Source organism: Pocillopora damicornis, chromosome 4 (genome assembly GCF_964200805.1).
Source record: "Pocillopora damicornis chromosome 4, jaPocDami1.2, whole genome shotgun sequence".
Lineage (NCBI taxonomy): Eukaryota > Metazoa > Cnidaria > Anthozoa > Scleractinia > Pocilloporidae > Pocillopora > Pocillopora damicornis.
In genome coordinates, this window is record NC_142673.1 from 27907188 (window position 1) to 27927454 (window position 20267).

Consider the following 20267-nt stretch of genomic DNA (forward strand, 5'->3'; position numbering starts at 1 on the left):
AGAGATTTGCGAAGAAGCTTAGTGCTATAAAAACAAGAAGTCAACTACGCGGAAATAAAACAGTTTGTTGCTGTTACCGACGATCCTGAGTTTTGTATAGGAACAACCCTGCTCTACATCGACACTCGTAACATTTACAAATGTAAATTGTCACCAATGTGATTGATACTCTGATGCGCAAGCGCAGTAGGGAAAGGTTGTTCGCGCCAGCCTGGACGCCAATTAGAGCAAATGTTCACGCTTATGGGAAATAAGTTTGATATGCCTGGCGGCACCTATTTGCTGTGGAAAAATTCCATTTCCTTCCTTTGAAATTTGAAATAGCACTTCAAGACAAGACCTTTCAAGCTAATTGTATTCATATGCTTCAAACCTGAGAACAAGTTTGAGGGATGAAAGGCATAAGAGTCCTCAAACTTCATCGTGGAGAGCCAAGAAATTTATTGTTTCTGTTCGAAAACAGGGTCGAACTTCGGGCGTGGAGCAATTTTGTATCTTTTATTGACTCTCGAGCGTTTTGAAGGTGACTTAGTATGAAAGGTTGTGTTTCTAAGGTCCAGAGTAGTCTAGGAAGGATTGCAAACTTTATCGAATAACACTAACAGTAGTAACATTATATTCAAGGATTTCTTTTTCTGTTGTGGTATGTTTGTCACGTTCCAGGGTTATAGAGAAGTTTCTCTGAAAGCTTCGATTCCATATTCCAGCCACAGTTTCCTTTGCTCGATTTCGAGCATATAAAGCTTGGCTCGTTGGGGTAAATAACTTGTAAATATTTTCTAATCGGTTATAGGCTCCTTGATCATAACAGACTGAAGACGATAGGTGATGGAACTTTCAAGCAATTTATCTCTCTCGAAAGATGGTAAGTAACTCACAGAACGGAAAAAGGGAGTATCGTTATTCAAGCATGATCTGTGGAAAAAAAAGCTCATTTGAGAAGAGTTATAATCTTATGCTGTTATTTGCTCAACAGAGAGCTCCAAATAGCAAAATTACATCGAATCGACCGCTCCATTTAAGAGCCATCTCCAAAAACTTGACGGCCATTTTCTTGGGCCTCTCTACCTCTAGGGTTCCAAGTTTATCTTTCTTTTGTTTTATCTATCTGATGTAAGTCACGTGAGTTATTTACGGATTGGTCTGTTATGATACGAGTAAAAGACACGTTTTGAACGTTTTGAAATTGAAAGTTAATATAGAACAGGGGGAAAACATCCCACCCTCGTCCAGTGCTATAGCGCTCAGGTTTGCTTTGGTCACGGATCAATGAGCGTGGACTGTGATTGGTCACATTTCGTAATTGGCCCAATCTTTAGTCGCGAAATACGCTAATTCATTGCATTACCACGAAGTCAACACTTCAGGGTTAGGAAAGGGAAGGGGCGTATTATTTGGTAGTGTTCGCGCCTGTCCCTTTTGTTTTCTGTTAATTCTTTTAATTAGACAATCAGAGGGTTCAGTGTTTGTTCTCGTCACACAACACCATTTGTGAGTTTCGTGACGTGACCAAACAATTGCTTCCTTGGAGACTAGCCAACTGAGTGGATTTCTTCCACTGGAGAAGTCAAAACCAAATATATTTTCTTTGAAAGAGAACCTCAGCTTAATAATCAAATCATTACAAATGATTGTGTCTTTTTTTCCCAATTTTCTAAATCTTTTAGTTCGTTGAGGAATAACAACCTGACATCCGTTCCAGATTTGAAGCGTCTCGCATTTTCCGGAAGAGTGTAAGTTGCTATGATTTGTTATCATTGTGTACCTAGGTGGTAGGACAAGGGATCTGGATATTACCAAGATCCGACTGGACAAAATGGTTAGTGCATTTGAAGGAAAGCACTTAGTTTATCGTAGAGTTTGGTTTGTTCCCGACCTTACTAGCAAGCAAAAGTTGCCGAGAAATAATTTGTCCCATTGCCAACAAAGTCATGCAATCAGTTTCTTATCTTGGTCCCTTCATCATCGTGTCTCGAAATTACCACCGACAATCGGCGACGAAATTGTTGAGCTGGTCATTACGGTGGTTCAAAATAAAAATATGTTGGTTCCAAATACACCCATGAAGTAGTGAATAGATGACGGTAAATATATGAAAATCATATATGTGAAAGGCGGTTGAAGAAACGAATATGGAAGCGATTTTCGCAGTTATGAACACTACTTAAATAATCGTGAAAATAAGGCCTGAAAAATTTCAGGCCTGTACTGGATTTGAACTCGAAATAGACTAAGTTCGTCAGCCAAAGGATTTGGGTTGCTGTCATGATTATACTCATCTGCAACACCTCGTTACTAGTTAGATTAGTACAAATTCGAAAGGCCAAATGCCTCTTGGACCAATACGGTAAAAATTGGAAAATTTACCGTCATCAAGAATGTTAGGAAAATATTATCACTAAACAAGAGTCTATCTATCGTCAAAATATCAAAGTGAATTTTAAATCAGCGCTCACAACTTGGATTTTTCTGCATTATGACCTTTCTTTTTTCAGAAACTTAGAAAATAACCAGATCACAGATGTAACGAAAATCGTAACATCAGGAATTCAAATAGTTTTTGAACTGTGAGTATTTGATTCTCTTAGCATCGAATGATTCCATTTGGAAATTTGAGGGACACAGCATTTTTCTATGTCTACATGCATCAGGCAAAGGTTTGGCTAAGGTGAAGAGCGCTTTAGCCCTAGAACTAGTATGACAGGTACTAACTGGAAGTATTTCAAGATTTTGCGCAAGGAATGAAATTTTGTGAGTGTTTCTTTTTTCTCGTAGATATCTACGTAACAATAAGATCGAGTACCTACCACCAAACATCTTTCAGAATACTACTGTAGCAGCAAACCTGTAAGTAACTAAAAACAAAACCAAGAAAGAGTTGTTATCTTGCGACTGTCTTTTGATATTTTGCCCGTGAAATGACGTAATACTAAGTGAAAACGGACGCGATACAACTTTCTATTTTTACTCGCGATCGGGGTCTATTATTTTCACTGGGTTTATGGTGAGGTAAGGGGGGGCCCGGTTTTTGTCACTTGCCCCGCTGGCTTTTCTTCCTTCTACGATTCTTGCTTTTTTACTCAAAATAAAAGGGGCGGGCTCCCTGGGCCCCTCCCCTAAATCCGCCACTGGTAATACGATGTATGGAATACTGAAATCGGAGTCCACTTACAAATTGTAGATATGTTTGTTGCATATGATAATTTCTAAACTTTTTTTTAGAAAGAGCAATTGGGTTTTTATTTTCTTGTTAATAACTTTATTCATCTTATCTTTTTATAGTGATTTGTCGTTCAACAATCTGCAGTCATTACCAGATAACGTATTTGATAAGCTCGACAAATTATATATTCTGTAAGTAAAAGGGAAAAGTATGGCAATTTTGAAAAAGCATTCAATTTACTTCTCCCAATCGACGCATACATTCAGTAATCTATCGACTCAAAATTTCCATATCCCTTAAAAAGAGCGATGGGAATGTTAGCCACCCAATATAAACCAATTAATAATTCTCTGCATTTTTTCCGTGTACCTGGTCATTTGCCCCATAAAGGATTCATATACTATCAATTCCTTTTTCTCAGTTTTGTTGCCTACAAACTGCATGAAGTTAATAAGCCATACTAGTGTAATGAAACAAGTTATGCATGTCCCACAGGGAATAAAAAAACAGTTCTTCAAATGATAAATATAGCGTATAAAGGCCTGGCTAACGTCCGCAACATTTCAGCGGAACATCTTGCAACATTGTGGCGCACGACATTGTGGCAATATCCAATCCAATAATGATGCAAGATGTTGCATTGAAGTGTTGCGTGCGTTTAATTTTTGAGCGGGCCTTAATATCACGAGGCGTGCGTTATGGGCTTATATCTCTATGTAATTTATCGAATAGGATCTATTCCGATGTATATACGTTTTCTCTCTTTGTGTACTTCACTTTTTAAAATTTTCTTTTACTTTTTCTTTAAGGATGCTTAGCTTCAACAACATCACTTCCATTAATAAACGCACCTTTAGTGGACTTTCCAATTTGAACACACTGTAAGTTTGCTACAGAGGTTTTGGTTCACAGTAGTGTAGCGAACGAAGGAGTTACTTAGCTGATTTACACCGGGTCTAACCCAAACCCCTTTCTTACATGCAAGGAGAGGGGCTTACGTTTCCTCTATGATTGGATTGTTTTTATTCCATGAATGTCTTTCAACTGCCAGCTTTCGGCCCTCGTGACACTGTTCACAGACTGAATGTTCAGATGAAAGATTCAGCTTAATTCAGGATATTTTATGACGCAGTTTTGTTAAACAACGGCTAAACTTTGTTCAAATAACCGGTCCAATAAGTTTTACATTATATATTAATAGTTTATTAGGCGTTTCGAAAAATGATAAACATAGAATTGTCTAGATTAGAACTATGTAGCTGTAAAACATTTTGGTCAGCCGCGCGCAAGTTCCCACTCAAAAGCTCAAAGGAAAACTTTAGAAACAACCGCTGTCACGCCAATTACGCAAAAAAAAAAATCGCAACAAAACAGTGATACATTCATGTATAAGGTGTTTCGAAAGTTCCTTCCGATTTTTGAACTTGTTAATTTTCTCAACAAATCAATTGATTGTTAGAATTTTATCAATAAATTGAAGCAGAAAATTTGTTACAATTGTTACCAATAGCAATTTTAATTGTCTGCTAATTGCCTTTGTTTTGCGCAAAATCTGCATGAGTGCGTTTTCCCATCATTTTTCGCGCCATTTGTGTATGTTGTTCCTTTCCCGAAATTTTGATATTCTCTAGTATTAATTTAAATAAATGATGAAACGTTAGAAGAAAACAAACCGGAACGAACTTTTGAAACACCTTGTTAATCTGTAAAAGAAAGTAAACTGGGGAAAGAGAACACTAAAAACTTTTCGCACTCAAAGCTTATTTGATTACGGGTTTGCTGCTGAAGTGCCATTTTATGTTGAGCTTTACCACAAAAGTTGTACGGTGTCCAACACGGCGACTTACTCGCTTGTGTGGTTGTTCTTTAAACAACTTGTGTTGAAAGCCTAAAAGCACGCCATCTAGCCTTGAAAACGTTCGCAGATGCACAGAAGTTTGACTGCCGTGTTGATGAGAATATAATAACACGGTATGACGTTCTATATTCACTCGAAGTTTAGATAACAACCTCTATAAACAGTATAGAAGTCAAAACACGTGTGGATATTCTCCTCTGAACACTTGGGGAATTCATTAAACAGAAGAAGCTACGCAAACACGAAAAACAAATACATTTAGGCGAAATATCACGTCGCTTTTCCTTGTTTACAAATTAAAGGTAGAAGACGTGACCCATATTTTAATGTATTAAATGTTAATTTCATAGAGTTATTTTATCGTAACCATGTCCGGAGACTATGAATAATTTCAAATACACGAATTGACCAGTCTCATTCTATAATTCAACTACGCGTATTTCTATATTTGTTGTGAATGACACTTTACGTGCGACATTATTTTCTTATGGGTTTCATGTTTCCTTTGAATTATAATTTTTAGAATGCTTATCAAAAATAATCTGGCATTTATTGCCAAAGACGTTTTTGATGGGACTCCCCTTCTCAAGTCACTGTAAGTATAAGTTTCACTCCATGTTACGGAATGTTGCAAATTTCTAAGTATCAAGAGCATAACTAGGAGAGTTTGGTAACTAAGCTAATGTTTTTATGGTGGAAATGGCTTTGAAAATTGCTTTTACTTGATGCTAATAACTCATGCAAGTTTTATCATTTTTATTTGCTTGCAAATTACATCATTCATTAATACGATATTTTCATGATTGTTCCCGATTGGAGATTTTGCTTCACCGAAATGGTTTTTTCTTCTTCTTCAGGTTTCTTCACAGTAATGCAATTAAAACCATTGAAAGCAAAAGCTTCGACAGACTTGTTCTGAGGCAGCTGTAAGCAAACTGCGGCTTAAAAGTTGAGATGCGATACATAGGAGAGATTTATCACCGCACGGCAAGAGTGGCCACGGCGAGTGTCCACTTTCGCCGTTTGCCTTGTATATAAGATTTTCTTTCCTTTTTCTTTCGCCGAGAAGAGGTTAATTCCTGGAAAAAAGTTTTTCAAAACTATTTCTTGTAGGTGATACAAGGGTCGATGAAATTTCACGGTTAAAATCATTTCACAACCGAAGTGAAGCGAGCTTACACGAAGCTAAAGCAGTAAGGTTTATGTGGAACGTGAAAGGACAAGCTGAAGTTTGCCGCTTCACGTAAACGCGGTGCTAAATCTTCCTAACTAATTAATTTACTCGCATGACTCAAGCTAAACGTAAATGGCTATCTTTAAAAGAAGAAGGGGAAATGGTGGGAACGGGGAATGGGAGGGAACGGGGAATGGGGAATGGGGAATCTTTAAAAGGAGGAAACCTCTAAAAGCTGGAATCTTTAAAGCGGGAATCTTTATAGTAAAGGAATCTTTAAAAGAGGGAATCTTTAAAAGCAGGAACCTTTAAAAGGAGGAATCTTTAATTAGAACAAAGAATCTTTTCGTAAAATCCGTTCCTTTTTTTTACCTTTCTTCTTTTTACTGTTCTTCCTTTTTTCCGTTCCTCCTTTTACCGTTCCTCCCTTTTACTGTCCCCTCTTTCACCGTTCCCCCCTTTTACCGTTCCCTCTTTTACCGCTCGACCTTTTACCGTTCGACCTTTTACCGTTCCTCCTTTTATCGTTCCTCCTTTTACCGTTCCTCCTTTTACCGTTCCTCCTTTTACCGTCCCACCTTTTACCGTTCTACCTTTTACCGTTCCTCCTTTTACCGTTCTACCTTTTACCGTTCCTCCTTTTACAGTTCCTCCTTTTACCGTTCCTCCTTTTACCGTTCCTCCTTTTACCGTTCCTCCTTTTACCGTTCCTCCTTTTACCGTTCCTCCTTTTACCGTTCCTCCTTTTACCGTTCCTCCTTTTACCGTTTCCCCTTTTACCGTTCCTCCCTTTTACCGTTCCTCCTTTTACCGTTTCCCCTTTTACCGTTCCTCCTTTTACCGTTTCCCCTTTTACCGTTTCCCCTTTTACCGTTCCTCCTTTTACCGTTTCCCCTTTTACCGTTTCCCCTTTTACCGTTCCTCCTTTTACCGTTTCCCCTTTTACCGTTTCCCCTTTTACCGTTTCTCCTTTTACCGTTTCCCCTTTTACCGTTTCCCCTTTTACCGTTCCTCCTTTTACCGTTTCCCCTTTTACCGTTTCCCCTTTTACCGTTTCCCCTTTTACCGTTTCCCCTTTTACCGTTTCCCCTTTTACCGTTTCCCCTTTTACCGTTTCCCCTTTTACCGTTCCTCCTTTTACCGTTCCTCCTTTTACCGTTTCCCCTTTTACCGTTTCCCCTTTTACCGTTTCTCCTTTTACCGTTTCCCCTTTTACCGTTTCCCCTTTTACCGTTTCTCCTTTTACCGTTTCTCCTTTTACCGTTTCCCCTTTTACCGTTCCTCCTTTTACCGTTCCTCCTTTTACCGTTCCTCCTTTTACCGTTTCCCCTTTTACCGTTTCCCCTTTTACCGTTTCCCCTTTTACCGTTTCCCCTTTTACCGTTTCCCCTTTTACCGTTTCCCCTTTTACCGTTTCCCCTTTTACCGTTTCCCCTTTTACCGTTTCCCCTTTTACCGTTCCTCCTTTTACCGTTCCTCCTTTTACCGTTTCCCCTTTTACCGTTCCTCCTTTTACCGTTTCCCCTTTTACCGTTTCCCCTTTTACCGTTTCTCCTTTTACCGTTTCCCCTTTTACCGTTTCCCCTTTTACCGTTTCCCCTTTTACCGTTTCTCCTTTTACCGTTTCTCCTTTTACCGTTTCCCCTTTTACCGTTCCTCCTTTTACCGTTCCTCCTTTTACCGTTCCTCCTTTTACCGTTTCCCCTTTTACCGTTTCCCCTTTTACCGTTTCCCCTTTTACCGTTTCCCCTTTTACCGTTCCCCTTTTACCGTTCCCCTTTTACCGTTTCCCCTTTTACCGTTTCCCCTTTTACCGTTTCCCCTTTTACCGTTTCCCCTTTTACCGTTTCCCCTTTTACCGTTTCCCCTTTTACCGTTTCCCCTTTTACCGTTTCCCCTTTTACCGTTTCCCCTTTTACCGTTTCCCCTTTTACCGTTTCCCCTTTTACAGTTCCCCCTTTTACCGTTCTCTTAATTAAAGATAGTCACTTTTAGGTTACTCGAAGGAGGGTAGCAAAGAGTTAGGGAGGGGGATGGGGAATACCTGATCCCGTTTCACGCAGAAATTCATACGTCACGTATTTGAATGAGAAAACTTACAATCTCTCTTCTTGTCTTCAAGGCTACGGGCAAGGACTAAATAAATTCACGGGTCCTATATATTTCAAGAGGCAAATCATATCCCAGGCTGACATTAGTTCACGAATCACGCTCGCTTCTGTAAAAAATTTACGCATCGCGTTAATTTTGGCCTTTATTAATCACACATCACTTACAAACCCTTTGCCTTCTCTTGAAGGTGTCTTATTTTTTTTCCGTTGAGATGATACTCAAAAAGTCCAAAAGACTTATAAGAAAAAGAAACAAACAGCGCACATAACACTGTCTGGGACCCCAGAAATGCATCAACTGTGTAATGAATTAGTATTTCACTTTCAGAACCATTTTTGACAATCCTTTACCACTGTTGCCAGATGGAATTTTCGACAAAATGACAAACAATACTAAGGTGTAAGTAAAGACGGGAAGTTATACACATCAAATAGCTTAGATAATCACAACAGTATTGCCAGTCCTCCTTGTTACTTTCATGTATCGCCATTACATTATTGTCATTATTATCCTTGCCGTTGACTTCATCACTATTACCCTTATCGACTGTACCATTGACCATTTTTATGTATTTTGTTATTGTTGTTGTTGTTTTTTAATGTTTTTAAAACCCAAGTAGGATTCCAAGTAGGATTCAGCCACGTAGGCTGCTTAGCTAATTGATCTTATTACAATTTCCATAATGGTTGCGTTATTTTTTCAATCTTTACAACTTAGATTTATTTTATTCTTAATCTAATCATTGACAGATTATTGACGTGTAAAAATCTTCTCCAGCTGCCTCGAGGAAGAGATATGGCGACAATGTAAGTAGGCCTTAAATTCAATTTATTCTACACGCTATAGGCCTTTCAATGATGGACATCTAAACTAATAAATATCCAACTTCGTGCAGGTATTTTCCGAAAAAAAAAAGTCATTCACAGGTAGCCTTGGTATAAACCTCTGCCTCGCCTAGCCAAAGCATATTTCAATTCTTCAATTTCGATTGGCTCATTAAAAAAGCTATAGCAGTTGACCGTGGACCAGAAGATGGTTGGTATGCGTTTTTTCCCTCCATCATTTGCAATAGTCCGCAGAGTTATATTTGGGGGTTACTCGCGCTCCTGGGATGTAAGATATTTGGAACCAGTTCGAAAATACTCTGAGTTGGTTATCTATCATACTTTTCGAGCTCGTTCATCTCCCAATGTTGTCGTTTTTCCCCGTTTCCTTAATTAATTTTTGCCTCAGTTTCCCCCTTGGTACAAAATAGGCAAGCCATACTATTTTGTATCACCGAGCCTTTGATATGTTGTAATTTTCTAACCTTCAGAGAATGTGCTCCTTCGACTTCGCTGCATGTTACTTTATCTGGAGAACAAAGCTCCTTCCGAGCTGGCTGGAAACGCTCAGGCTTTGAATGCCGTGATTGTGACTCACACCATGTACCTACTTTTCCGCACAGAGAGTCCAGTTACGCTGATTGCAGTCTCTGTTCCGTTGGTAACTATACCAGTGAAACAGGCTGTGTCGAGTGTCCTGCAGGTATTAATGAGTACTATCATTTTATGGTTAAGTTTCGTTTATGCAGAGACTTTAAGAATAATTTTTTTAGAAACAAGCATCTATATCTAAGGGTAAGCTCGAAGCATTGTAAATTACGGCTAACAGAGAAAGAAAAAGGTTCTTCAATTGGGTGAGACCCGGTTGTTACATCAGTTGGCCTCTTAGTGAGCCATTCTGTGCCTACAAAGTGGAGGAAACTATAATTGGCCGAACTACGATGCAACTATTATTGACGTTGTCATTGACACAAAACTAACAAATGCGATTAAAGAAACAAGCGGTGAAATTCTTCAAAATTGTTTGCAAGCCTTGCTCACTTTGGCCCAAAGAACAGACTGGCTCAATTGAATTCAGGGGTAAGTCACTATTTATCGCCTTCGCGTAGGAGTGGAGGGGGGAAGGTCAGAGGATTTTTTTAAAGAGGGAGGGGGAGTGGGATATCGCACAAAATATCCATCTATAAATCATATCTTGTATAGCTCCACTTTGCATAACTTGACAAACTAGAAATTTCAAATACCGTTATCACTTTTCTTTCTTTATTGATGTTACCTTTGTTAACTAAGAACTGCTCAAACTGGATCGTCCTTGAAATTCCAATTCAAAAAAAATAGTCATTCTGCAAAATAAACTCCCACGACATTTTCGTGCTACACGATAGTAAATATTCACTAAATGAGATAACTGTCACCTTTTTCTTGCAGTATTCTTTGCATTTAACCCTTTCACTCCCAAGATCTCATTAGTAATTCCTCCTACTGTCTGTCATTAAATACTCATGATGTCAGTTCGGAGAATTTGGTATTAAATCAACTTGTAGTCCCCTAGTTGAGTTTTCTGCTTTATTCTCCTCACTTGTCTTCTTGATACTGTATTGATATTGCAAGGAGAAATTCTGTCTTGGTCACTCATGGGAGCTAAAGGGTTAAATTTGCCTAATACAGCCTATTTACTGTTATTAAGTGAAAAGTGATACTTGGTAGTATCTAAAGGAACGTGAAAATACAGCACAATTAGTCTTAATATTTAAGTGCTTATATTACATCCAGGAAACCCTGTTGGTAAAAAATGTCTAAAACTATGTCTGTTCCTAACAGAATTTCCATAGCACTTTGCACTTTGTATAGCAAAAATAACAGAAATGCCATGAAGTACATGTATAAAGAGGGAGGGGGGCTGGGATATCACATGGTTTTCAAGAGAACGAAGTGGGGGTAAGTCGTCGACAGCAGAATTTAAAGGGACATTACAGAATATTAAATTGATTGGTTGATTTTTTACTGGCATTGTAAGATGATCTTTTACAGGAAACATTCCATTCGAAATGAATTGAAAACAAAACAAATCAAGAACATTTCTCAAAGTTCCTACATTGACAACTCCTGTTTATGGGTCCATAGTAACCCACTTGTGAAGCTGCTTCCTTGTTCTATAATATCTTTACAGGTGGTTTTTATCAGGATGAAATGGGACAAGTTGATTGTAAAAGATGCAGTAATGGTACATTCGTTTCTACACTGCATAGTCCTGGGACCAAAGCGACCGATTGCGTGGCATGTCCTTACGGTAAATATAATGTTTGCTGTGTACTGTAACTTTTTTTCAACTTGACAACGCCTGAGGACACTTCCTACACAGTCAGAAGTTTCAGGCATCTTATTTAGCCAAAACAAGTCTATTTCTTCATAATGATAATCTAAAATGGATGATCCAAAATTTTACTCGGCCTGAGAACAGGTGGACGAGGCAAAAGTGATTGTTGATCTTTTTTTGGTGTATGTTTGATTGTTGTGGACTTTGATATGCATGTATCAAATGAATAATAATATACATGGAAAAATTACTCAGTTCTGATTGGTTAAGAGAAACGCAGTTTTCAGGTAATTCATTGCAGAAGAGAGTTAATTCAGTGCAGAAGAGGGTTAATTCAGCGCAAAGAAAGTAACAAATCAGACAGATTGGTCAATAATCAAAGAACTCACAAATAGCCAATCAAATGCGAGCCTTGGATGTCGCAACAAAATGTGAAAATTTGTTGGCGAAACAATGGCCGGAGTTTTAAGTAGGTTTTCTTTCGCCACCGCAGCTGAAAAACAGCTCAAACGACGAAAACACTGTAAAAAGCACTGATTTTTGGTTGTCGGTTTGGAAAAAGTGGTGTTTAGAGAAGAGAATTGCCAAGGAAATCGAAAATTGCGAGCCGACCCAGCTTAACACTTTGCTCGAGCGATCCAACGCCGAAATTAAAAACAAACATGGTTAAACCTCGGAAACGACGATTCCATTGCATCGAAAGTGATTCGGACACAGACTGAACAATTCCTTGAACTGTTTAGCCGGACTTTGAATTTTTTTTGCGCCGTAAAGATGTGAAGATATCATTGCATATTATTGTTTTGATCGTACGCGGTTGTTTTGACCGAACGCACGGTTTGAATAAATTATTTTTGCACGATGCGTGCGCTTTGCTTGTGCTTATTTGCGATAAGCCATCTCGTATTTTTGCATGTATATTATTAACGTAATCACATGATTTTTCTGGTGCAATTTGGAATAAACAAGCACTTGTTAATTTTTTCAAAGACCACAAATTGCACTCGCCCTACGGGCTCGTGAAATTTTGTTAGTCTTTAAAAAAATTTACTCGTACTTATTTATTCCAAATTGCACTCGAAATCATGTGATTACCTATATCAAATGTTAATTCAGGTCGCTAGAGAGGTCTTACATCTCAGCCAAATGAAATAAGAGAGGAAGTGAGTGCGTGGAAAACCCTTTCCCACTCTATGCTATGTCACCTACAACTACTGATTGGTATTCCTATTGATTTTTAAAATCACTCTATTTTCAGGTACGCTTTCGAACGAGACTGCTGGATATCGTGCATGCAGATGTCTTCAAAGCTTTTATCGGTTGGATCGTTTTGGCCCGTGCTCAACATGTCCACCATACGGCTTTGTTTGTGAGAACGATACAGCAATACTTGCTCCTAACTACTTCTGGAAATGGTCCAATCAGTCTGAAAAAGAGCGTTTCAAAGGTTTTGTTAACAATATCCATTCTAATGGATCAGACTACAACAAGTCCTTTTCAATGTTCAATACTTCACTTCCGAAGCCACTCAAATGTCCCCATGCCAAGTCCTGCAAGGGTGGAATCGACTCAGAATGCCATCAAGGATATCAAGGGAATTTGTGTGCAACCTGTTCTAACGGCTTTTATTTCCGCTTCCACTCATGTTTGAAATGTCCTCACCTAACTGTAACAATAATCTCGTCTATCTTGGTGATTGTTCTTTTTGTTGCTGTGTTTCTAATAGTTCTTTGGGGTGACTCCAAACGTGCAGAGAATAACCGAACAGTTGCAGATGTCGTCATGTCGTGCTTTAAGATTGTGATTGGTTTTTATCAAGTTATTGCTGGTATTTTCTCAGCATTGGCGAAAGTCAAGTGGCCGATCACTTTGATTTCAGTGGAGAAATTTCTAAAAGTATTTGAAGGGAACATTTTTCAGTTTGCTCCACTAAGTTGCATTGATTCTTCTTTGCGTTTAGATCAGCTTGGAAAGTTCACATTGATCGTTGCCTTGAATGTCCTACTTGTTGGCTCACTTTTCTTGTATCTATCTCTTAAAAAACGCTACATCATGAACAAGAAGGACCTTAGCGAAAGCCAGAAAAGAACACAAGTTGAAAGTTTGAAGAAATCTTGCTATCGGAATATTTTCTTGCTGTTGTTGACGACCTACCCTACGACGAGCAAATCGATTATTCAAATTCTACCTCTTCCCGGTGCGTGTGTAGAAACGTGTTTCGCAGACGACAAGAACGACTGTATCTTCCTACTGAGAGCTGACTACTCCATTAAGTGTTTCACTCCTCGCCACAGCTTGTATTGGCTCATGGCTTCTCTTTTGGCAATATATCCCGTGGGATTTCCAGTTCTAGCTTTGTTTCTCACTTACAAATATCGTGAGTCCCAGGAAGACAAAGCAATTGCTTTCGGACTTCGAGTGTTCTTTGAGAACTATAAGAAGAAATTTTGGTTTTGGGAGGTCACAGAGATGTACCGCAAGCTGATATTGATCTCATTGATTTTCCTATTTGGATCCAAAAGCCTCCCTCAAATCAGCCTTACTGTTCTGACAGTCAGCGTCTTTGGAGTACTCTACACCTTATTCCGACCAATCAAGGAAAAGTTTGAAGACCGCTTACAAACATTTGTCTTGTGGGTCATTTTCTTTGACGTTTGCCTTGGTGCAGTTTATACGAAATGGGATGAGAATCAAGAGGAGGGCAAGAACGAATCTGTGTTTGTAAATGTCCTCTTCGTTGTTCTCAACGCCTCTGTACTGATGCTTGCCATCGGTAAGTGCCTAAGTTGGGTAAACAATGACATAAGGAATGTGCATGGTAGCCTTTAAGACACATTTGCACGTCTTAATTAGCAAATGAGGTTTGCAAAGATCACTGAAGAAGATTGGACTTGGAATCTACTAACTTTTTGCACTACTTTATTCCAACCAAATGTCGGCGTAAAATAGCGTTTGTAGTAGTCAGCTCTCAAAATGGAATCGGAAAAATTACATAACGGCCAACATTAAAATAAAACCTTAAGACATTAGGGACTTAGACAAAAAAAGGAAAGCTTCTTTCGATTCTGTAAGGCGTTATTCCTGATCATGATTCAAAATATTTTCTCTTGTATCTTAATAAAAGAAACTGCTTCTGATAATAAACAGCGGCAGCTGAGAAAAGTGTTTTCCTTCTTCTCGCGCCCAGTCTCTCGGCGTTCGCTAGTTATGATTGGCCCATCGAATAAATGGGGGATGAAGATTCCCGCGGTAATTCGAGCTAACTTTGTATCAGAGGAGTGTAGAACACTCGGGTTTAATGAGGAATTTCCTTGATTTCTTGCACGACAGTTTATAATAACAATTTAGGACATTTAGTTGAAGAATCTGCAAGGAAAAAAGAAACTTTGAATTATGTTTACAATGTCACGATTTTATTTTTGCTCTTTTATCTCCAAACGTCTCCGAAGGCAAGTCAATTTTTCTTCTGCAAATTATTACAACTCTTGTGTAATACAAAGCCTAGGTTTTCTGTTGAAGCCTTGTAAGAACCTACCAATAATAAAATACTTGGCGTCCCTACCATAGTGTTAATTTCATTTTTTTTCTTTTCTTTTATCAGGAAAAGGGATTGTCCATATGATGTTGTTCAAGAAGTATGTTTTCTTCTGTCCAATGCGATGTTGCAGTTTCCTGCGCCAAAAAGTCGCTCATCTTAAAAATAAAGCGGTCACAAGAACGGTAACATCTGATGAACTGCTCGGCTTCAATGAAGATAGCAACTAGTATTTTCTTGAGCCCTTCACGATAAGGGACCAGTCATTATTTGTCGTCTAGGGGAAGAGGGGGTGATAAACGGATGATTTGGTTTTTTCATTATAAAATTTACCTGATTACCCCATGAGGCTCTGTCAAGTGCTAATGATCCCTCTTTTACCCTAATGGTGATGACTGATGCCACTACGTTTCCCCTGAAAAACAAGTGATCCCCCAAACAAAATTCCTCCTCCCTCCGCCATAGCAAGATGCGTCGTTAAGTTACCAGACGGTTGTTTATCACAGCCGAATGAGAGGAGGCTGGAACCGAGACTAGATTTGAACTAGTAAGCATATAGATCAGAAGATAATTCTTCGTAACGAAATTGATGGAGCTATTTGTATTTTGTCTAGAAGGATCGATTTTATGATTTTAAAACCTGCATGGGCGATAGGTATGGATGGTTCAGCTAGCATGTAAAAACAATGTATTAAAGTGTAAAACTTAAAAGTGCAGATGAAATCACAGATTTTTTTTTTTAGTAACTAGTAGGTTAGCCGTCAAACGTTCCAATCCTTATCAGTTCTTTAAATAAAATAGAACGAAAGAACATTCGATCAGTTTTCTAGATAAACAATTAATCTTGGAGGTAACCCTCGAAACCTTAGCTTTATTTTCTTCGTACCTTCGAAACATAATTTGCACCTAGCCTCGTTCTCGGGGCTTTATTTCGGGACCAGATCTCGACTACTGAGGGCTTGGAAATGGGCTGTACTAGATAAACTACCACCGTCCACTCTAAGAGCTTACTAGGGCAAAATAATTATCTCAAGAAACAGAAATACCTGATAACAAGGAACAGTTGGACAAAATTAGGGATACTTAGAACAGGTCACTAACAGCTCAAGTTGAAAATTGTCAAGCTGGCATTTTACAAGTTTATTGGGGTTTGTCTGGAATTCCCGAATAACATCTTTGAAAGTTATCTTACTTTTATTGCTACTTTATCTTTACTAATAAGACAGTTTCTTTCTTATTTTGCTTGCCGTGCATGAATATCACCAATTCAACAAAACTTCCTTGAATTATACCCTGAGGCAGAAAGTCTGATAGTGCTATGTAGTTATCAACTGAGTGGGAGAGCCAGATGGGAAGTTGTTTGGCTCAAGGTCATGACACATGGGCAGAAAAGTGAGCTCCACATCGCATGACCTTGTGCTAAATACTTTATTATCTAGATCTGGCCCAACCAAACTCATTTACACCTTTCAACCCCTAACAGAGACAAGTATTTAATTCCTCATTACAGTATCTCCACTAAATAATGAACAAAAAAGAAATGATCACCAACTACAGACTGACGCTCTTGATTCTTTACCAAATTCTTCTTGTTAATACCATTGTGATGTGCAGAGAGAAGTGTGGAGAATATGCAACTTCTGCTCCATCTCTTTCTATTTACATTTCTTCCATCTTGGAATGTCCAGTTTTTTCCAGCATTGGTCTGGCTGTCATGTACATCCCTCGTAGAGGGATTCTGCTCTAATATGTTCCATTAAAAATTGTCTAGAGCTGTACAAGTCATTTCACATATATATAACCTTATTCCATGTATAACACAATCTTTTGTCTGTGGAAACTTTTAACTAGCACATGTAAAAACTTGCCAGAATCAAGAAAGTTCACTTAAAAATCTTTTTTTTTTCTTTTTCAGTAAAACATATCTTATGACCTGTTAATGAAAAGTCACACCATCCTTTAAACGCATGAAAGGGAAAACTCACTTTGTTAACAAGAGAAACTCCAATAAAACAAAATAAAATTTGAGCATATGCTGTCGTTTACCACTATTGAATGAGTTTTGATTATTACAAGGATGTAATTAGTGCACATAAAGAGTGCACTGCATTACAGTATTTCCCACTCAAGGAACTGTGATTCTGGCAAGGACACATACACCCTACTATTACTAGCAAAGCAAAGTGACATACTTCAAAAAAAAGTGTACACAAGTATGGTGAATGTAATTTACACATTAATTGCAAACCAAAGAACAAGTATAGTGTATGTGTAACTCCAAAAACGAGCTTTGTATCCTATAATGTGGAGAAAACTAAAGCCTTCGACATATGAATGCTGAGATACATGAAACACATACATGAATTGAAATCTCGTAACTTGTTGTAAATATGCATTCTCATTATTGTCATTCACTGTAAAAAAAAAAAAAAGACCCGTTTCTACTGGTTAGAAACAAGACAAAACTTCAATGCTGTATAACAAAAATTTAAGGGTTCTAGATTTTCTTACTTGATGAAAAAATCAGACAAAATAAAACTTTCTTTCACTCAAACTGAATGGAGTAAAAATTTCCAGATTTTTACAATTTGAAGTTGGATTTGCACAAAATACTCATCTATAATCGCCAGTCATTTTAGAGTAGACATGCGTAATGCTTCCTATGGTCGATAAGCAGCTCTGCACTCAATCTCTTGTCTTGCCAAAAGAACGACGATGTGTGAAAACAGAGGATCTCAATTGGAGGGGGGATATCTTAACTACTAACGGTGAAAGGTTGATTTCAGGCCATTTGAAGATTGATGGATGATTTTCAAGTGAGACCTGCTTCATGAAACACTCCCTTTTTTTGCAAATACTTGAATATACAAGGTTTTTCGTTTCCTCCATTCAAATTAGGACTCTAGCATCAAAATAAAGGCTTTCCCTTTAGATCTATCCACACCTTGAAAATATTTAGGCCATCGCTGTTTCCTGATGGTGGCATGCTGCTGTGACAGGCATGGCTTCTCACGAATCGTGAAATTTGAAAATTTAGATATATATACAAACCAATTCGTTATGTTGTATCATAAGACCCCAGGATGGATTTCGTGTCAGTCAAACCACTTACTGTTTATCTCCAAAAGAACGTCTGAAAAAAATTCAAAGTATTCTTGATTGTATCAAAAATTGATTTTTTGAGATCTTTTTATAAATAAACATTCTCTGAGAAAAGTCATGTCTTAAAATGTCAGTTGTACAAGAAGAAAAAAGCATTAATTTTGAGCTGATGATTTATTTCGACCTCATGCTGCTATTGTTGTTAATGCTGTTTTTCTTTACCCTTTCCTGATGTACTTGTTTACTTTCTTCTAGAAACTCACCTGTTCACTTACTCAGATAAATTGACAGCAATTCCATCATTTTTAAAGGTAATCGATTTATTGACATGAACGAGTTTCAAGCCTCCTTGAGTTCCTCGCTTTTTACCCTAATTATCATCCTTAGCTTCAATTCCCATTAATTTTTTCTGTTTTATCACAGTAATTGTTTTCTGGCCATTCAGTTGTTATTAACTTTTTCTTGGCACTAATGAGCACTAGATTAAGTTCTGCTTGATTTGCGTAAGTCATAGTGTTAAGAAACGAGCAGTTTAAATAAATATATGCGCCCGATTGAAAGGCACACTCTTTTTTTTTCCTCTTGAATTACCAGATGCTGACCGTTAATGGAAGACTGAAACTTTTTAACCAGGATGGTATTATGTTTCTTTGTCTTGATGCCGTGGCTAAGGGACACTAGACTGAGTCGAACAAGGAACAACGACCAAGTGAAAGATGAGGAGAAACGCGAGAGCAAAGTGGAGGCGAAAAAGTATTTTCTTGCAGAAGCTATCCTTACATCTCTCATAAAAATAATTTCATCATAAATATGATAAAAAACGAAATTAGTTAATCATTTAGCTTCTGAATCGCTCGAGGAGAACGGCAGGGACATATGTAAATAGAACACAGGATAACAAGTGTAAGTCTGGTATATGATATACGATAGGCCGCTGATTGAAGTTGTATAGATACTTAATTTAAACTGTCACAATGAAAATAAATCCACCTTTTACTCTTACGGCATCTGTCTTCTCATACATTTCTATAGGCAAACCCCCACCTTCTTCCCCCTTCCCCTATTTGATCTTGTGTACGCACAAGATAAGTATAAGCGATTAGAGGCACGGCCCTCTTTTGGGGAAAGGAGGTGAAATGCAATAAGTAAGGAATACAGTTTGTTAAAGTTGAAAAAGAGTGGCAGCTCGTGGTTGTAACTTTTTTGTCCCTTTTTGTAGTCTTATTTCGTCAAAGAGCATTATATTGCCAAGTGATCGCCAGTTAAGGAGTTACGCTGAGAACGTCTCAAATCCAACAATATACCCTTCTTGGTCTCTCGGACTTTGGAGGGAGCACCGTGTATAATATGCTTTTTCAGAGTCCAAAAAGCTTAAGCCCGCTTGTTTCGCACTCTTGGAATATCTTTTAATTCAAATTTATACAACCTTGCGATTTTTTTTTCTTTCATCCGCGCGAACTGTTCCTCTTTCCTTATTGCAACCCATTTTTGGTTCTTGTTTTAGATTCAAGGCTGGTTCATTTTAACAACGCGTTTTTGTAGTCACAGCGGACTTAAACCAACTTTGTCCCCAGTATCCTTTTTTTTTACCAACCTGTAGGAATAAAAATCTCTCACAGCCTATTTTCAGCCGTTTGTGAAAATATTTGTGGTAGCCATGACCAAGAGTTTATAATCTCTTTCCTCAGATGACATAAAATATTTTTTCCAATTTTCTACAGGGTCCACCAGAAGTGGGAGATTTTTGACCATGTTGACCTTTTTTTGTCATAGATGTCATGTTTTTCAGTTCACGTGCTCTTCTTTGAGGAAGTATATTTTCAGCCGCCGTAATTTACTTATCAAAAATCTTGACAAGTACGAAACAGGATGTACACACATAAATACAACTAATAAGATTGTATTGAGGTATTTCTTAGAGATCTAAAGTTAAGGCCTGTTTACATGGATGTGGGTTACCCCAGGTAGGTGAGATAACCCGCCTAGCCGAGGTCGATCAAAAGCCCGCGTTTACATACAATATTACAACCCCGGAATGCTGGGTGAAGTTTCTCGCGGTTGTTATCGCATTTGTAATTATCAAGAGGCCGTGACTGTAAATATCGAGAATCGCTGGCCAGGTTAAAAAAATCGAAAATTCTCATAATTTGCCTGGAAAACCCTTTTAGGGAGATATATTAAA

The 20267-nt window shown here is 38.2% G+C and overlaps 3 protein-coding genes across 3 annotated transcripts in view; all 3 read left to right on the forward strand.

Moving 5' to 3' along the window:
* Positions 1 to 18766, forward strand: part of LOC149047525 (uncharacterized) — a 41915-nt gene extending 23149 nt beyond the window's left edge. The window contains exons 4-5 of the mRNA XM_089204623.1: positions 18341 to 18396; positions 18680 to 18766. Coding sequence (XP_089060749.1) covers positions 18341 to 18396; positions 18680 to 18766 — 143 coding nt within the window. The remainder of the gene's footprint in view (positions 1 to 18340; positions 18397 to 18679) is intronic.
* LOC149047530 (uncharacterized) lies at positions 762 to 5620 on the forward strand (the record flags this gene model as incomplete). The annotated part of the gene is made up of 7 exons (XM_089202440.1): positions 762 to 865; positions 1668 to 1733; positions 2496 to 2567; positions 2776 to 2847; positions 3283 to 3354; positions 3973 to 4044; positions 5545 to 5620. Coding segments are annotated over 7 exons (534 nt in total), but the record flags the coding sequence as incomplete, so codon positions are not given.
* On the forward strand, positions 5588 to 15213 carry LOC149047531 (putative leucine-rich repeat-containing protein DDB_G0281931). Its single transcript, XM_089204614.1, has 7 exons — positions 5588 to 5947; positions 8635 to 8706; positions 9057 to 9113; positions 9623 to 9834; positions 11302 to 11421; positions 12707 to 14221; positions 15050 to 15213. The coding sequence occupies exons 1-7, from the start codon at positions 5760 to 5762 to the stop codon at positions 15211 to 15213; spliced, it is 2328 nt and encodes a 775-aa protein (XP_089060740.1). The 5' UTR covers positions 5588 to 5759.
* Positions 18767 to 20267: the final 1501 nt, after the last annotated feature.

Bases quoted from the DNA above. Each gene is read 5' to 3' on its own strand.
- LOC149047531 (XM_089204614.1), top strand. From the start codon at position 5,760: ATGCAAGTTTTATCATTTTTATTTGCTTGCAAATTACATCATTCATTA. The intron at 8,707-9,056 runs GTAAGTAAAGAC...AATCATTGACAG, and splicing joins ATGACAAACAATACTAAGGT to ATTATTGACGTGTAAAAATC. The intron at 9,114-9,622 runs GTAAGTAGGCCT...TCTAACCTTCAG, and splicing joins GGAAGAGATATGGCGACAAT to AGAATGTGCTCCTTCGACTT.